The sequence below is a fragment of the Acinonyx jubatus genome, chromosome F2 (genome assembly GCF_027475565.1).
Source record: "Acinonyx jubatus isolate Ajub_Pintada_27869175 chromosome F2, VMU_Ajub_asm_v1.0, whole genome shotgun sequence".
Classification (NCBI taxonomy): domain Eukaryota; kingdom Metazoa; phylum Chordata; class Mammalia; order Carnivora; family Felidae; genus Acinonyx; species Acinonyx jubatus.
The window spans coordinates 64,660,813-64,679,302 of NC_069394.1; the positions used below are offsets into that span (position 1 = coordinate 64,660,813).

At 37.0% G+C, this 18,490-nt stretch overlaps 1 protein-coding gene across 2 annotated transcripts in view; it reads left to right on the forward strand.

The window, feature by feature from the left end:
• Window positions 1-18,490, forward strand: part of CPA6 (carboxypeptidase A6) — a 335,064-nt gene that overhangs the window by 285,016 nt on the left and 31,558 nt on the right. For both annotated transcript variants that reach the window (XM_027042796.2, XM_015068061.3), the window contains exons 7-8: window positions 4,836-4,946; window positions 5,420-5,510. In XM_027042796.2, coding sequence (XP_026898597.1) covers window positions 4,836-4,946; window positions 5,420-5,510 — 202 coding nt within the window. The remainder of the gene's footprint in view (window positions 1-4,835; window positions 4,947-5,419; window positions 5,511-18,490) is intronic.

Consider the following 18,490-nt stretch of genomic DNA (forward strand, 5'->3'; position numbering starts at 1 on the left):
AAATCTATGTAGAACTTATCAAACTCAACACCCAAAAAACAACCCAGTTAAGAAAGACAAGAATAGACACTTTTCCAAAGAAGACATCCAGATGACTAACAGACACATGAAAAGATGTTCAACATCACTCATCATCAGGGAAAAATAAAACTACAATGAGGTATCACCTCAGCCATAGAATGGCTAAAATTAACAACACAGGAAACAAATGCTGATATACAGAGTAAGGGGAACTCTCTTTCTCTGCTGTTAGGGACACAAACAGGTACAGCCACTCTGGAGAACAGTATGGAGGTTCCTCAAGAAACTAAAAATAGAACTACCCTGTAATCCAGCAATTGCGCTATTAGGTATTTACCCACAGGATACAATAATACAGATTCAAAGGGGTACATGTTCCCCAATGTTCAGCATTATCAACAGTAGCCAAATTATGGAGAGAGCCCAAATATCCACCAAGTGATAGATGGATAAAGAAGATGTGGTATATTATATACAATGGAATATTAGCCATCCAAAATAATGAAATCTTGCCTTTTGCAATGACATGGATGGAGCTAGAATGTGTTATGCTAAGCAAAATAAGTCAGGCAGAGAAAGACAAATACCATATGATTTTACTTATGTGTGGAATTTAAGAAACAAAACAGATGAGCTTATGGAAAGGGGGTGCTAGAGAAGAGAGGGAAACTACAAGAGTCTCTTAATGTTAGAGAACTGAGGGTTGCCGGAAGGAAGTGGGTGGGAGATGGGCTAGATGGGTGTTGGGTACTAAGGAGGGCACTGGTGATGAGCGCTGGGTATTGTATATAAGTGATGAATCACTGAATTCTACTTCTGAAACCAATATTGCACTGTATGTTAACTGATGAAAATTTAAAAAAAAGGAAAATTCACACATGTCTAGGAGAAATGTGCAAGAATGTCCATTGCAATATTGTAACAAAGCAAGTTAATTCTCCATCAACAAAATGAGGAATCAATATATTGTGGATTTATCTATAATGGAATACCATTGTGCAGTTAAAATGAATAAATCAAGTGTCAAAAATATTGGGGAGAAAAGTAGACTGTAGATTGATACATAATGATTTGCATGAAATTTCAAAGTATATACGATATATACTGTTCCTGAATCTATGTATATATATATTTATATATCTGTATATAGATATACATGGCAAAACAGAAAATCATGTATGGGAATGATAACATAAAAATTAGAATAGTGATTACTTTGGTGGAGGAGGGGAAAATGGGATTAGGGTATGATAAAAAGGGAGCTTTAGTTTTATCTGTAATATCTCAACTTCTTTTTAAAAGATTTAATAGGAGTGCCTGGGCAACTCAGTTAAGCATCCAACTGTTGGTTTTGGCTCAGGTCCTGATCTCACAGTTTGTGGGATCAATCCCCCACATTGGGCTCATGCTGACAGCACGGAGCCTGCTTAGGATTCTCTCTCTCCCTCTCTCTCTCTGCCCCTCCCCCACTCTCATGCACACTGTCTCCCTCTCAAAACATCTAAACTTTAAAAAAAAAAAAAATAAAGATTAAATATGGCAAAATGTAGTTGGTCACATAGATGTAATATTCTCTGTTCTTTTTTTATTTGCTTACAATGTAATTTTTAAGAAGGAAGTTAGTATTCTTTTAAATACAAAAGCACGATGGGCACTTGCATTCGAAGAGGAGAAGGCAGAATAAGATGAGAAAGTTACCGTTCAGGTCTCTACCTTAGTCTGGTGCTGAGGTGCTACCATGATCCATGCTTGGACAAGGTGAGACTTCCCACATTTGGACTGAGACAAATGAGCTACAGTCCCCAGTGCTAGGCAGGGAGAGAGAGAAATTACCATGACTTTTTCCTACACCTTCTTTCTTGCCTTGTTGCCTCAGTTCTCTCTCCTTTCATCTCTTCTTCACTAGTGTGGCACAGAAACCACAGCTGCCTAACCTTATGGAAGGAATGTAGCTAACCATATAGCTCTGTCTCTGCCATCCCCAGCAGTAGACTTCCTCCAGGCATTGGGGAACTTCCATTAATTAGAGGAAATCAAAATTCTAGGATATGAACAATCATATACCAGGAATTTTCCTCTGGTTTGAGGCATTAGACAGTTAATAGAAATTCAAGCATGTATAAAAGTTCTACCAAAGCTATGTGGCCAAAAAATTACAACTGAGCCTTAAAGGAGAAGAGAAAATTGTATTAGCATTTGTCAACTTGTGTTAAGCCCCTGAATATTTAAATTATATTCAATAAAATTGTTTAACTTTTATATTCTTTGTTTTAACTTGTTTTATTTTTTATTCTTTTAAATTTACATCCAAATTAGTTAGCATATAGTGCAACAATGATTTCAGGAGTAGATTCCTTAGTGCCCCTTACCCATTTAGCCCATCCCCCCTCCCACAACCCCTCCCGTAACCCTCAGTTTGTTCTCCATATTTATGAGTCTCTTCTGTTTTGTCCCCCTCCCCGTTTTTATATTATTTTTGTTTCCCTTCCCTTATGTTCATCGGTTTTGTCTCTTAAAGTCCTCATATGAGTGAAGTCATAGGATTTTTGTCATTCTCTAATTTCACTTAGCATAATACCCTCTGGTTCCATCCACATAGTTGCAAATGGCAAGATTTCATTCTTTTTGATTGCCGAGTAATACTCCATTGTCTATATATACCACTTTATCCATTCACCAATCAATGGACATTTGGGCTCTTTCCATACTTTGACTATTGTTGATAGCACTGCTATAAACATGGGGGTGCATGTGTCCCTTCGAAACAGCACACCTGTATCCCTTGGATAAATACCTAGTAGTGCAATTGCTGGGCCGTAGGGTAGTTCTATTTTTAGTTTTTTGAGGAACCTCCACACTGTTTTCCAGAGGGGCTACACCAGTTTGCATTCCCATAACTCTTATATTCCTAATCATATCCCTATATTCATTATTTTGAATATTAGTGATAGTTTCTAATATATTGGATTATTCTCTATGAACAGTATTCTTATTATATAGATGCAGATGCTGTTTATGATGGGTTCAGAAATCCTAACTATATGTAAAAAAATTGAAGTATTAAATTTTCTAAGGCAGTATATACATAATTTAAGAATTCTCTTATTTGAATTTTGTTTTTAATATGGTAAAAATTCAAACGATCCAAATAGATAAAATATTAAAGGTAATTCTCTTTCCCATGAGTCCCTTCCCCAGAGGCAGCCATTTTCAAATTTCCTATGTTTCTCTGAGATACTCTATACATGGACAAATAAGCACCAAAAAGAATTGTTTTAAAAGTATTTCAAAATGTCTGTATTCATAGCACATTTGGTTTTTTTGTTTGAGGCCAAACCTGTAGTCCAGAATCTTCAGACTTGGGGCCAGACACAATATAAGTAAAACCCAATCATAAGAGCAAGATTTCAAAACAGCCATGATAAAAATGATAGAAATGTTATAATGTTTATTAAACTTTTTATAGTGGGGCGTCTGGGTGGCTCACTCTGTTGAACATCCGACTTTGGCTCAGGTCATGATCTCATGGTTCATAGGCTCTGTGCTGACAACTCAGAGCCTACAGCCTGCTTCTGATTCTGTGTCTCCCTCTCTCTTTCTCTGTCCCCTCCCCTCACCCCACTCATGCTCTGTCACTCTCTCAAATAAAAACATTTTTTAAAAAATTTTTTTAAATCAGGAGAGAACAGTGTCCGTGCAATAAATTTGAAGACTTGAGTCTGGTGCCAGTTAGACATAAACAATTAAGTGACATATATAAATAGCTTTTGTTATGAAATATCATGTAAGGACACCAAAATATTTGGGTAATTATTTTGTCCAAAATGGAATGTAATGTTTAAAAAAAACTGATTATACAAAAGCATATCTGAATAATTGCTTTCTTCATCAGCCTAAAATTTAGCCAGTTCTGAAATACTGTTAGAGGCTACCCAATTAATCTGTTTAGCTACCTTTGCTAAAATGTATAAGTAACAAAAAGTTTGGCACAAAAATCTCAATAAAGAATATATGATGTGGGTGTGGGATGGGTTAAACAGGTGATGGGGATTAAGGAGGGCACTTGTTGTGATGAGTATCAGCTGTTGTATGAAAGTGTTGAATCATGGCGCACCTGGGTGGCTCAGTTGGTTAAGCATCAACTTTGGTGTAGGTCATGATCTCACTGTTCCCAAGTTTGAGCCTTGCATCAGGCTCTGTGCTGACAACTCAGAGCCTAGAGCCTGTTTCAGATTCTGTGTCTCAATCTTTCTGCCCTTTCCCACTCACACTCTGTCTCTCTCTCTCTCTTTCTCTCTCTCAAAATTAAAAATTTTTTAAAAGTGTTGAATCACTGTATTGTACACCTAAAACTAATATCTCACTGTATGTTAACTAACTAGAATTTAAATAAAAACCTTTTAAAAATAACAAAATTTTTTAATTAGAAAAAAAAGTATATGATGTCACAGAGTATATATAGTTCAAATAGCTTGTTATTTTTTTAAAAATGTAATGTTTATTTATTTTTGAGAGAGACAGAGACAGAATGAGAGTGGGTTAGGGCAGAGAGGGAGGGAGACAAGGAATCCAAAGAAAGCTCCAGGTTCCTAGCTGTCAGCACAAAGCCTGACCCAGGGCTTGAACTCATGACCTATGAGATCATGACCTGAGCTGAAGTCAGACACTCAACTGACTGAGCCACCCAGGCACCCCTAGCTCGTTACTTTTTAACCCAACATATTTGGTATTTCCCATGGGAGGATTTTCATATATTTTTTTAAAATCTGTATTTGAGATCATTTTGTAAGAAAAATATCACCTTTGTCTTTTAGGCTCTTCTAACATATAGGAGTGACCCAATCATGAGAAAAATGTTGAATCATCTGTATTTCTATATCATGCCTGTATTTAACGTTGATGGATACCACTTTAGCTGGACCAGTGTAAGTCGCTTTGCCTATCCAATTGAAAAGAGAAATGGAATAAATAGAAAACAGTCATAGAAGAGGAAGGAAGCTTGGTAGGCAGACAGCCTAATGATTCCAGAACTACAAAAGGGACCTCCACTCCCTCTCCCATCATAGAAACAACCTTCTGTTTATATGTTTGCCTGTGCATAAGATTTCACATAAGTAAAGATTTCTCCTTCCAAAGAAATTGTGAAAAATCACTAGACTAGTCCAGCTTATTCAGTTTGCCTGTGAAGAAATAGGCCAAGAGAAGCTAACAAGTGTGTGACAGAAATTGGAGCATGAACCTGGGTCTCTGTTGCTAATTCAGTCCTCTTTCTTCTCCCTGGATTTGTCTGTTCCCAAGGAACTCTCCCTGCAGTACTGTGATTCATTCACAGCTACTAAATGTATGTGGATAGCCTTTTAAGTATTCTTTTTGCACCTGTTTTCTTAATTGCATCTAGGATCGATTTTGGAGAAAAACAAGGTCAAGGAACTCAAGGTTTCGCTGCCGTGGAGTTGATGCCAATCGTAACTGGAAAGTGAAATGGTGCGGTAAGTTGGAAACTAACTGGGATTCAGATCCAGAGGTTTCTACAGCTTTCACTCTCAAAAATGATGAGCCCATTAGGATTCCAGTGTAAGGCTAATGTTTTTCTTTATGTGAAAATCTAATAGAGAAAAATACAGATATACACAGGGTAGCTATACTTTACAAAAGAAAATGAAAGTGATTTTTATGCAAATATCAACAATTTAAATCTCTCAACCCAATCCTGAAAATTGAAACTTTAAACACAGATGTAAAAGCAGAAAACTGAGGAATATTTGACATTCAGAAACTAAAACAGAAACTGTGGTTTGTAATATAACTCTGGTTAAATGTTTTCATCCTTTCATTGAGAGAGTTACTCTGATCCTGCCTTCATCTGTCTATGACAATCAAAACTACCAAATCCTTGTCTAGAATCTACCTATCATACGTCGATTGGTCACTCACATGGCAATTATATTTCTGCTACATTCCATGCTTCACTAATATGTTTCAAGAAAAGAGAGAATGTCATTTTAAGGAAGGAAACTTGCAAAATTCAGAAGCATGTAGGTACTACTAGAGAGGGGGAGAAGAGGGAGATAATTAGCCATAGCTAGTATAGAGGAGGCAAAACTTTACCTCTACTCACCTTGGGTTTTCAGCTGAAGCTCTTAAAAAGGCAGATTAGCAAGAGAAAAACAGTTTATTAACTTGCGCAGCATATGTCACATGGAAAAAACCTCATGAAAGGTAACTGGAAGTGGCAACTTAGAACTCCAGCTTATATAGCATCTTCAGTAAATTTGTAGAGATGACAGGACGAAGGAAGCCCTTGGGCTTTGCAAAAGCAGCAAGTTGTAGGAAGGTAAATTTATGGGAGGCAACTAACGGAGTAGGGTTTATTGGCAGATTCTTGTGGTGCTGTCTCTGGGATGATAAGAGTCTGTCTCCAATGAAAGGAGAATTCATATCCTCTCTTTAGGCAGAAAAGAGCAAGGTAGAGAGCTTTCTCTGCATTCGCTGCTGCTTAATTGCCTTTAGCTCAAAACCATTTGTATGTCAAAGAGGTGTACTTTGGGGTGTGACATTCTGGTTTCCTTCACTAGGAGAGAGGGAAAGGAAACGTATTATCAAAAGGCAGTTGTAGGGGCATCTGACTGACTTAGTAAAGCACATGACTCTTGATCTCAGGGTTGTAAGTTCGAACTCCAGGTTGGGCATGCAGCCTACTTTATTAAAAAAAAAAAAGACAGTTGTAAAGAACTCTCCTTCCACAGAGTCCTTCCTTAGCTCCCTCAAATAATAGACCATTGTGTAACAGAAAGTATTCTGTTAGTCCCTTAGAAGTGAGGCCTGTCCCCCCAAATCACTCATTCTATGATGCCTTGGGTTCTGCATTAGATACCACTCCTCCCATCCTACTCACATTAGAGCAACTGGGCATGGTCTTAGACTCCTTCCACACTCCTTCCAGACTCCTTCCACACTCCTTCCACACTCCAGGCAACCTCCCTTAATCAATTAAAATTGGCAATTAAGAGCATGACTCTAGAATATGACAGATATGGTTTGATTCTACCATTATTAACTCAATGATTAGGGTGATTTTTTTTACCCATCAATTTATAACAATAACACCTACCTCATAGCATTCTTACAGGAATTAAAGGAATTTACATATGTGTAATGCCTAATTCAGTCCTGGTTCCAAACAGAGATCTAATTATCAGTGACCTATCTCTTCTCCCCAAAACTGCAGAACAGTCAATTGACCTCTGAACCTCAGGAACATTGTTTGTTAAAGTACTTCTCTCCTTCAGGAGGATTTTGCTATGAAGAGCCATAAGGTAACCTTAAAAGTGTTCCCACTTATGAGAGAAGAAAAAACATCACATAAATACTATAAAATGGTATTATTGGTGGATGTTTCAATGAAAAAATTTTTTCTTCAATCTGGACTGAGACAAAAAGCTCTTTCACATTAACTCCCTAAGACCGCTATTTAAAACAAACAAACAAACAAACAAACTCTTTTTCCCCCTTCTCTGATGTGACAGCTTTGCATGCTCATAACGGTGTTCTATTTCTTTTTTTTAAGTTTATGTATTTTGATAGCATGAGTGGGGGAGGGACAAAGAGAGGGGGCGGGAGAGAGAGAATCCCAAGTAGACTCTGTCCTGTCAGCACAAAACCCCACATGGGACCAGAACCCATAAGCCAAAATCAAGAGTCAGATGCTTAACCAACTGAGCCATTCAGGTGCCCCAAGTGTGTCCTATTTCATTAGTTGGCAGGTATCTGCATACATATGTATGTCGTACAAATAATGCCCACAGTCATCCCATCCGAGTGAGTGCACTAGATGGGTAGCTAAGCTCAGTTACACTAGCAGGCCAGCCAACTCTGCCTGTGTAAAGTTAGACTCTTGTTTATATCCAGTTACAAAAAAGTGTCTTGCTTTCCATTGTTCTTTTTCCTTTACTCAGCTTGTTTCCTTCATACATATCCCTTCGTTGATTTCTTAGTTTTACCCACAGTCCTAACTAGAATTCCTTTGATTCTTCCCATTTTTGAATCATTATGATTCTTCCTGTGAGTCCACACTCCAGATGTACAAGGGGATTATGTCAAATGTAAGTTGCAAAATGACATTGATAGATAGTTGTAAGTGATGCGGGAATGCAGACAGCCTGGCTGGGATCATCTCTTCCCCCAAGGTGTCCCAAGGGAATTCAACTGATATGACAAGTAGGTAGATGTGACCTTTTTCCCTCACAGCATCAGAACCATTTCCCCACAGTTTTTTGCTTGGTCCAGGGAGCAGTGAACCTCACTGAGGGAACCACTCTTAGGTCAAGAGTCTAGAAGTAAGTGAAGTCCCTAAATGAAGCTCCAAATAAACAATCACAGTATAAATGACATAAGAATGCCCAGGACTATTGAAAACACTATAGAGTCAACATTGAACTGACAAAAACAGCTGTTTCTTTCTCTTAAACCCATGAGTCTCAAACTTAAAGAGTAGAACATGAAACTGCTTTTTACCATGAAAAATCTGTTGACTCCCATATGACAGTGTTACACTTCAGTGCACTTAATGTAGAGTAGACAGACAGCTGAGAGCATCCACATGGAAACAGGTACATCTTTTCAATACCTCATAGCTCCCCCTGCAGGCCTTCAGGCCATGAAATGAATATCATTGCTCTAAAAGTGGATCCAGCAAAGGGATTCAATTAGTTGGAATAGTGGTAGGAACCAAGAATAAATACGTAAATTTTATTCATTCATTTGCCAAAGTTAATTGAGCACATACTCTCTACTGGGCATTGTGGGTTTTTTCTCCTTCCTCTATGCACTCCTTATAGAGAATGTTGTGAGCACTACTTCCAAACTGGAATAAATCTAGAAGAGAGGTAAAGAGTTTGGATGACATCCATACCTAAGCTTTTTCCCTGAGTAATTCAAGTGTTGCCTAAACATAAATTGCTATTAGGACAACCTACAGAATGGGAGAATGTATTTGCAAATGATATATCTAAAGAGCCTTTTATTTAGAATATTAAAATAACTCTTACAACTCAAAAATAAAGAAACAACTCGGTTTTAAATGCACAGATGATTTGAACAGACATTTCTTTAAAGAAGATATACAAGTGGGAAAAAGCACATAAAAAGATGCTCAACATCATTAGCCATCAGGAAAATGCACTTCAAGATACCACATCACAACCACTACAATGGCTATAATAAAAAAGATGGGCAATAACAAATGTTGGTAAGGGTATGGAAAAATTGGAATTCTAATACTTTCTGGTAGGCTTGTAAAATTATGTGGCCACTTTGGAAAACTGCTTAAAATCCATCACATTTTAAATACAGAGTTACCCCATGACCTAGCAAGTCCGCTTCTACATATATATCTAAGAGAAGTGAAAACATTCATCCATACAATGACGTGTACACAAATGTTTATAACAGCACTATTTATAATAGCCAAAAAGTGGGAACAGCTCAAATGTCTATCAAGCAATGAATAGTTAAGCATGGTATATCCATATAATGGAATATGATTTGGCCATAAAAAGAACAAGTACTGAAACATGCTGCAACATGGATAAAACTTAAAACATTGTAAGTGAAGTAACCCATTCACAGATAATATTATAGATTTTCTTTACATGAAATGTCTAGAATAAGTAAATCCATAGTGACAAAGAGTAGATTAGTGGTTGCCAAGGGCTAGGGAGAGAGGAGAATGAAAAGTGACTGCTGGGGCACCTGGGTGGCTCAATTGATTGAGCGTCCAACTCTTGATTTTATCTTGGGTCATGATCCCAGGGTTGTGGGATCAAGCCCTGCATCAGGGTTTTGCATGTAGCCTGCTTGGGATTCTCTCTCTCTCCCTCTGACCCTTTCCTGCTTGCACATACATGCTCTTTCTCTCTAAAAATTAAAAAAATAATAAAAAATTAAAAGACCAAGTGAGATCTATCCCAATAATGCAAGATTGGCTCAGAATTAGGGAATCTATTAATATAAGTTATTATGCTTAGTTGTGTTTCTTATAAAGAAAGTAAAGGGTATAGAATCCTAGAGATTTAGAAATTTAGATAATATGGGGTTTGCTCACTGGTTTTTAATAATTGTTATTATTTATATCTATTATGCCTAACATTTATTAATTTTTCACTATGAGCCAAGCATGTGCTAAGTGCTCAAGATTATTCTTTCATTGGTAGATGCTATTATTATCCCTATTTAACTGATGAAGAAACTAAAATTCTAAGAAATTGGGAAACTCCAGATTATACACACGTTGAGCCACAGTGAGAAGCCAAGTCTGACTGACTCCAGTGACCCCTGTTTTAAGCCATTACTTCTGACCTTTTAGGGATCAGCTTGTCGTGAATGGTCATTTCACTTTGTTAAAAAGTTAAACAATGTGCGGTTGCAAAGGAATAGTTTAGGTATCAAAATAATAATAAGACTGGGACTATTTTAACCATAATTATGCAACAGAGACAACAGGGAAATTGGGAATATATAGTAAGAGAGGAGAAGAAGCTTCCCAGGTGCTATTTTTGATGTTGGGCCACTTCATACCATGCAGGTAGTTTGACTTTACATGTGATATCGAGTATATGATTATGAATTCTCCAGGAAGACATTTTCCTCCAGGTAGAACTTGGTATCTTCCCATGGAGGCAGACTTTTTTTTGCAACTTTCATTGAAAGTGTTACCCTTTGAAGGTCCCAGGCGGATGCCTGGGCCTTATTCCCCTTTCCTGCATATTAAAGATCCAAATCCTGATCCCCTGCCTCTACCACATGAATGAAACAAGACTCTGAGCCAACAGATACCCCAAGAACAGCTGCAGCTTTTGCTTCAGCTATCGTCATTCCAGCCCCCTCTTCATGTTTGTTCCCTTGGGAGTATTTTTCAGAACTCTCATGTGTATTTAAATTGATTTATTGAACATTCAGAGGGGTTTCTAGCAGGAGCTTTTATCACAGTGTCTGTCACAATTCTGTCATGTTGCCAGAAAACCCAACTATCATTTTAGACGTTAACACAGTTGGAGTTAGTTTAGGCCTCAATTCTTGATGATGGTTTTAAGACCTTCTATCGTTACTCTGATTCTCTGCAACAATCCTACCTGTACCTGCTCATATAGAACCAACCACACTACCAGGCAACTTACTTTCTTATTTGCTGACTCCTACAAGTAATCATACCACAAAAGCAGTACTATCACAGTTTCAAAATGAAAGTTTCAAAATAAAGTATGTAGCTTTAAGGTATTACTACCTCTTTTCCCAGATGTTCTTGTTTAAATACTTTCTGTAATAGTTCTTCTGATATTTAGGGAGGGCTGACAATGAATGCTAAAATGTGGGAAGAACTCTTTCTTACTGAATTTTCTGGTTTTGTTTTATTTTTCCTCTCAAATGTCATCACTTTGGTGAACTTGCTTTGGAGGGGAGTATAATTGACGTGAAATATTAGTTTCATGTGTACAACATGGTGATTCAACATTTATATACATTACAAAGTGATCACCATAAGTCTGGCTACCATTGGTCACCATACAAAGTTGTTACAGCATTATTGACTATATGCCCTACGCTGTACATTACAACCTCATGACTTATTTATTTTATACATGGAAGTTGGTACCTCTTAATTCCCTTCACCTTTTTCATCCATTTCCCCCAGCCCCCTCCCCTCTGCCAGCAACCAGATTGTTCTCTATATCTATGAGTCTGTTTCTGCTTTGTTTTGTTTGTTCATTTGTTTTGTTTTCTATATTCCAAATAGAAGTGAAGTCACACAGTATTTGTCTTCCCCTAACTTACTTCACTTAGCATAATACTCTCTAGCTCCATCCATGCTCTTACAAATGGCAAGGTTTCATTCTTGTTTATGGCTGAGTAATAATTCATTATATATATGAATATACATACCACATCTTTATCCATTCATCTATCAATGGATATTTTGATTATTTCTGTACCTTACCTGTTGTAAATAATGCTACAGTGAACATAGTGGTGCATGTATCTATTCAAATTAGTGTTTTCATTTTCTTCATAAATTCCCAAAATCAGAATTGCTGGATAACTATGGTACTTCTGTTTTTAATTTTTTGAGGACCCCCGTACTCTTTTCCATAGTGGCTATACCAATTTGCTTTCCCATCAGAGAGCACAAGTGTTCCATTTTTTTCTCTACATTCTGGCCAACACTTATTATTTCCTATCTTTTTGACAATATCCATTCTGACTGATGTGAGATGATATCATATTACGGCTTTGATTTGTATTTCCCTCATGATTAAATGACGTTGAGTCACTTTTCATGTGCCTTTTGGCCATCTGTGTGTCTTCTTTTGATAAATGTCTATTCAGGTCCTCTGCCCATGTTTTTAATCAGATTTTTCTGGTACTGAGTTATGTCAGTTCTTTGTATATTTAGATATTAGCCTCTTCACAGATATATCTACAAATATCTTCTCCTATCCTGTAGGTTACCTTTTCATTTTGTTTATGGTTTCCTTCACTATGCAAAAGAATTTTATCTTGATATAGTGTCATATGCTTATTTTTGCTTCTGTTACCTTTGTCTACAGACACAAATCCAAAAAACTTTGCTGAGACTAATGTCAAGACCTTACTGTCTACGTTTTCTTTTAGAAGCCTTATGGTTTCCAGTCTTATATTTAAGTCTTCAATCTATTTTGGAAGACAGCGATGCTCACCACTATCCCACCAATGCTGCACTCTTTAATCCATTTTGAGTTTATGTTTATATGTGGTGCAAGAAAGCAGTTCATTCTTTTGCATATAGTTGTCCAGTTTTTCCAACAACATGTATTGGAGAAACTGTCTTTCTCCCATTGTACATTTTGGCCTCCTCTGTCAAAGACTGATTGATAAGCATGGGTTTTTCTGAACTCTCTATGTGTTGATCTATGTATCTTTTTTTTGTGCCAGTACCATACTGTTTTGAGTACTATACCTTTGTAGTATAGTTTAAAATCAGGGAGATACTCTGGTTTGTCTTCAGATCGCATAAATCTTTCACCTTTTACTAAAATCAGGGAGCATGATACTTTCAGCTTTGTTCTTTTTTCTCAAGATTCCTTTGGCTACCCAGGGTCTTTTATGGTTCCATACAAATTTTAAAATTGTTTGTTCTAGTTCTGCAAAAAAAGGTCATTGGAATTTTGATAGGAATTACACTAAATCGGTATATTGCCTTGAAAGGAATGGATATTTTACCAATGTTAATTCTTCTAATCCATGAGCATGGATTATCTTTCCATTTGTTTGTGATATCTTCGATATCTTTCTTCGGTGTCTTTATAGATTTCAGAGTATAGGTCTTTTATTTCCTTGATTAAATTTTTCCTAGGTATTTTGTTCTTTTTGATGCAATTGGACATGGGACCATTTCCTTAATTTCTCTGATTGTTCATTATTAATGTATAGAAATGCTATTTTTATGTATGTTAATTTTTTATCCTGCATCTGTACTGAATCCATTTGTTCTAATCATTTTTAGAGGAGATTTTAGGGTTTTCTAAATATAGTATTATGGAACCTGCAAATATAGTGAGTGTTTTACTTCTTTTCCAATTTGGATGATTTCCATTCCTTTTGATTGTCAGATTGCTGTGGCTAGAATTTCAACTAGTATGTTAAATAAGAGTGCTAAAATTGGGCATCATTGTCTTGTTCCTGATCTTAGAGGAAACGCTTTCAGCTTTCCACCATTAAGTATAATGTTATCTCTGGATTTCTCATGTATGGATTTTATTTTTTGAGGTATGTCGCCACTACACCCACTTTGTTGAGAGTTTTTATCATAAATGAATGTTTAATGTTATGAGATAGGTTTTCATCATCTATTGAGATAATTATGATTTTTTTTGGTAAAGTTTTATTTATTTTGAGAGAGAGAAAGAGGGGGAGGGGCAGAGAGAGAGAGAGAGAGAGAGAGAGAGAGAATCCCAAGCAGATTCCACACTGTCAGCACAGAGCCCAACACGGGGCTGAAACTCACAAACTGTGAGTTCATGACCTGAGCTGAAATCAATAGTTGCATGCCTAACCAACTGAGCCATCCAGGCACCCCAAGATAACCATGATTTTAATTCTTCATTTTGTTTATGTGGTGTATCATGTTGATTGATTTGTGGATATTGAACCATCCTTGCATCCCTGTAATAAATTCCACTTAAACATAGTGTATATTCCTTCTAATGTATTGTTGACTCTGGTTTGCTAATATTTTGTTGACAATTTTTGCATCTATGTTCATCATGAATATTGGCCTATAATTTTCTTTTTTGTCATGTATTTGTCTGATTTTGGCATCAGGGTAATGTTGGCCTCATAGAATGAGTTTGTATAGTTTCAATTTTTTGGAATAGTTTGAGAATAAATGTTAACTTTTCTTTAAAATTTGGTAGAATTCACCTAGTAGAAACAGTCTGGTCCTGGACTTTTGTGTGTTGGGAGGGTTTTGACTACTGATTCAATTTCATGACTAGTAATTGGTTTGTTCACATTTTCTATTTCTTCCTGCTTCAGTCTTATAACACCATATATTTTTAGAAATTGTATGGTTTTTATCCATCTCTTCTAGATTGTCCCATTTGTTGGTGTATAATTATTCTACTAGATTCTTTTCCCTTGTATTTCTATGATATTCATTGTGACTTCTCTTTCACTTCCAATTTTATTTATTTAGGCCCTCTTTTCTTTTATGGGTCAGGCTAAAGTTTTATAAATTTTGTTAATCTTTTCAAAAAACTAGCTCTTAGTTTCATTGAATTTTTTCTGTTTTGTTTGTTTGTTTCTGTTTTATTTACTTCCACTCTATTAACTTTGAGGTTTGTTTCTTTTTTTTTTAGTTCTGTAGATGTAAATTTAGATTGTTTATTTGAGATTATTCTTGTTTCTTGGAGTATACCTGTGTCACTATAAACTTCCCTCTTAGAATTGCTTTTGTGGAGCACCTGGGTGGCTCAGTCAGTTGAGCATTCAACTTCGGCTCAGCCCCATGACCACATGGGGCTTGCTGCTGTCAGCTCAGAGCCCACGTCAGATCCTCTGTCCCTCTCTTTCTGCCCCTCTCCCACTTATGCTCTCTCAAAAATAAATAAAACATTTAAAAATTATAATTAATAAAAATAATTGCTTTTGTTTGCTCCATATATATTGGAACATTGTGTTTCTATTTTCATTTGTCCCCAGGTACTTTTTTTTTTATTTTCTCTGTGATTCCTTCATTGACCCATTGGTTGTTTAGTAGCATGTTGTGTTATTTTCCAGTATTCCTCTTGTGAATGATTTCTACTTTCATACTACTGTGATCAGAAATGATGCTTGATACGATTTCAGTCTTCTTAAATTCATTGAGACCCATTTTGTAGACTAATGTCAACTATCCTGGTGAGTGTTCTATGTGAACTTGAAAATAATGTGTATTCCACTGTTTCTGGATAGAATGTTCCGTGTGTGTGTGTGTGTGTGTGTGTGTCCATCCATATATCTGTCCGGTCTAATGTGTCATTTAAAGCCAATTTTCCTTATTGATTTTCTATCTGGATGATCTATCCACTGACATAAGTATGGTATTAAAGTTTGCTGCTATTATATCCTATTGTCATTCTCTCTCTGTTAGTACTTGCTTTATGTATTTTGGTCCCCCTATGTTGAGTACATAGATATTTACAAGTGTTATCCCCTCTTGTTAAATTAATCTTGTTATCATTATGTAATGCCCTTCTTTGGCTCATATTACAACCTTTGTTTTAAAGTCTGTTTTGTCTGATATAAATATTGCTACCCCAGATTTTCACTTCCTTTTGCATGGGATATCTTTTTCCATTCTTTCACTTTCAGTCTGTATGTTTTTTAGGCCTGTAGTTAGTCTCTTATAGTCAGCACAGAAATGGGTCTTGTTTTTTAATGCATCCAGTTACTATATGCTTTTTGATTGGAGTATTTAGTCCATTTACATTTAAAGTCATTATTGACAAATACATATTTATTGTCATTTTGTTGCTTGGTTTCTGGTTGTTTTGGTAGTTCTTCTCTGTTCTTATTTTCCTCTCTTCCCTTGTGATTCGATGACTTTCTTTAATGTTATCTTTGGATTCCTTTATGTTTATTTTTTGTGTATCTATCATAGGTTTTTAACTTGTGATTACCATGAGATTCATATATAATATCCTCAGTCTATAGCAGTCTATTTTAAGCTGATGGTCACCTAAATTCAAACATATTCTAAAATGTTTTACTCCCCCTTCCACATTTTGTATATGTGACATAATATATTACATCTTTTTGGGTATCTCTTAACTCATTATCATAGATATAACCAATTCTGTCTTTTAACCTTCATACTAGCTTTATAAATGATTGATCTACTACCTTTACTATGTATGCTTTTTCTGGTGAAATTTTTCCTTTATTAATTTTCTTATTTCTAGTTATGGCTTTTTCCCCCCATTTAAAGAAGTCTCTGTAACATTGCTTGTAAAGCCAATTTTAATGGTGATCAATTCCTTTCATTTTTGCTTGCCAGGGAAACTATTGTTCCTTCAATTCTGAGTGATAACCTTGTTGGATAGAGTATTCCCAGTTGTAAATTTTTTTCATTTCCGCACTTTGACTATATTGTGTCACTCCTTTCTGGTCTGCAAAGTTTCTGCTGAAAATCAACTTATATTCTTGTGGGGTTTTCCTTGTACATAACTGGTTGTTTTTCACTTGCAGCTTTTATGATTCTTTATCTTTGATGTTTCACATTTTGATTCTAATATGTCTTGGTGTGGGTCTCTTTGGGCTCATTTTATTTGGGATTCTCTGTACTTCCTAGACTTGTATGTCTATTTTCTTTGCCATGTTATGGAAATTTTCAGCTATTATTTCTTCAGATGGATTTTCTCTCCCTCTTTCTCTTCTTCTAGGACTCTTATAATACAAACGTTATTATACTTGCTGTTGTCCCATAGGTATCTTAAACTATCATTTTTTTAATTCTTTTATCTTTCTGCTGGTCCAGTTGGGTGACTTCCACTATCCTGTCTTCCAAATTGCTGATCCATTCTACATCATCTAATCTGCTATTGATTCTCTTTACATATTTTTCATTTCAGTTACCTTTTTCTTCAGTTCTGATTTTTTCTTTTTATGTCTCCTATCTCTTAGTTGAATTTTTCACTGTGTCTATCCATTATTCTCCTGAGTTTGGTGGGCATTTTTATAAAAATTACTTTGAACTCTTTATCTGGTAGATTGTTTTCCTCCATGTTGGTTAGCCTTTTTTCTGCAGTTTTGTCTTGTTCTTTTATTTGGAACACACTCCTCTGTCTCCTCATTTTGCCAAACTCTCTGTTTTTATGTTTTAGGTAGATCAGTTACATCTCCCAGTCATGAAGGAGTGCCTTTAGGTAGAAGGTGTCCTATAGGGCCCAGCTGTGCAACCCCCCCTGGTCACTTAAGCCAGGTACTTCAAGGGTATTCCCTGTGTAGGCTGCATGCACCCTCCTGTTGTGGCTGGGCTGCATTTGTTATGAGCATGCTGGTGTGTGGGGCTGTCCCCTAGTGTGGCTGTCTGTGAGGTCTAGTCACAGTGGCTGTAGGTACACTGGTGTGTGTATGATTGGCCCCCAGGGCAGCTGACTGTAAAGCTAGGTAGGCTGCCACAGCTGCAGGTGCATTGGTGGGTGGGGGAGGCCTCTGGCTATGTAGCTGTGAGATATGATCAGAACTGTTGCAGGTGCTCTAGTGTGTGGAGGCTGGCCCATCATCATGGAGGCTTCTTGGGAGGGGTACCGGTACTGACTAAGGCTGCCCGCTAAGTGTGGCAGGGCAGAGAGCTTCTTAGGGGAGCGCTGACCAGGCCCGTTGGGCAGGGTGAGTCTGCAATGGAAAACTGGGGTGGGGTGAGTGGTGCCAGTAGTAGATGGAGAGTGTCAAAAATGGTGCCCACCAGCACCAGGATAGCTAGGTAGAAGGGAGTGGGGGGAAAAAGGCATCCACTAGCACTTCTATCCCTGAAGAAAGTCGCAACATATCTCTGCCCTTCCCCGACACAGTCCACGAATCTCCTTTACATATAACCCATGAGCTCTTCAAACTGCTACCTCTGGGCTGAGCCTTGGAGTGAGATTGTGCACATGACATTTTAAAGCAGAATCTTAATTTCTTACTGTCCTTTGGCTCTCCTGGAAATAGGGCTCACTGGTTTTCAAAGCTAGACACTATGGGGGCTCATTTTCCTAATGCAGTTCCTCCAATCTGGGAGACAAATGTGGGGCTCACACCCCACATGTCTCAGGGAGGGCCTCTACAGTTGTGATATCTCTCCCATTTGCAGACCACTGGGTCAGAGGTGTGGGCCCCAACTAGACAGTATCTGCACCCCTCCTACCCACCTCAATGTTGCTTTTTCTTTATACCCTTAGTTATATAAAATATG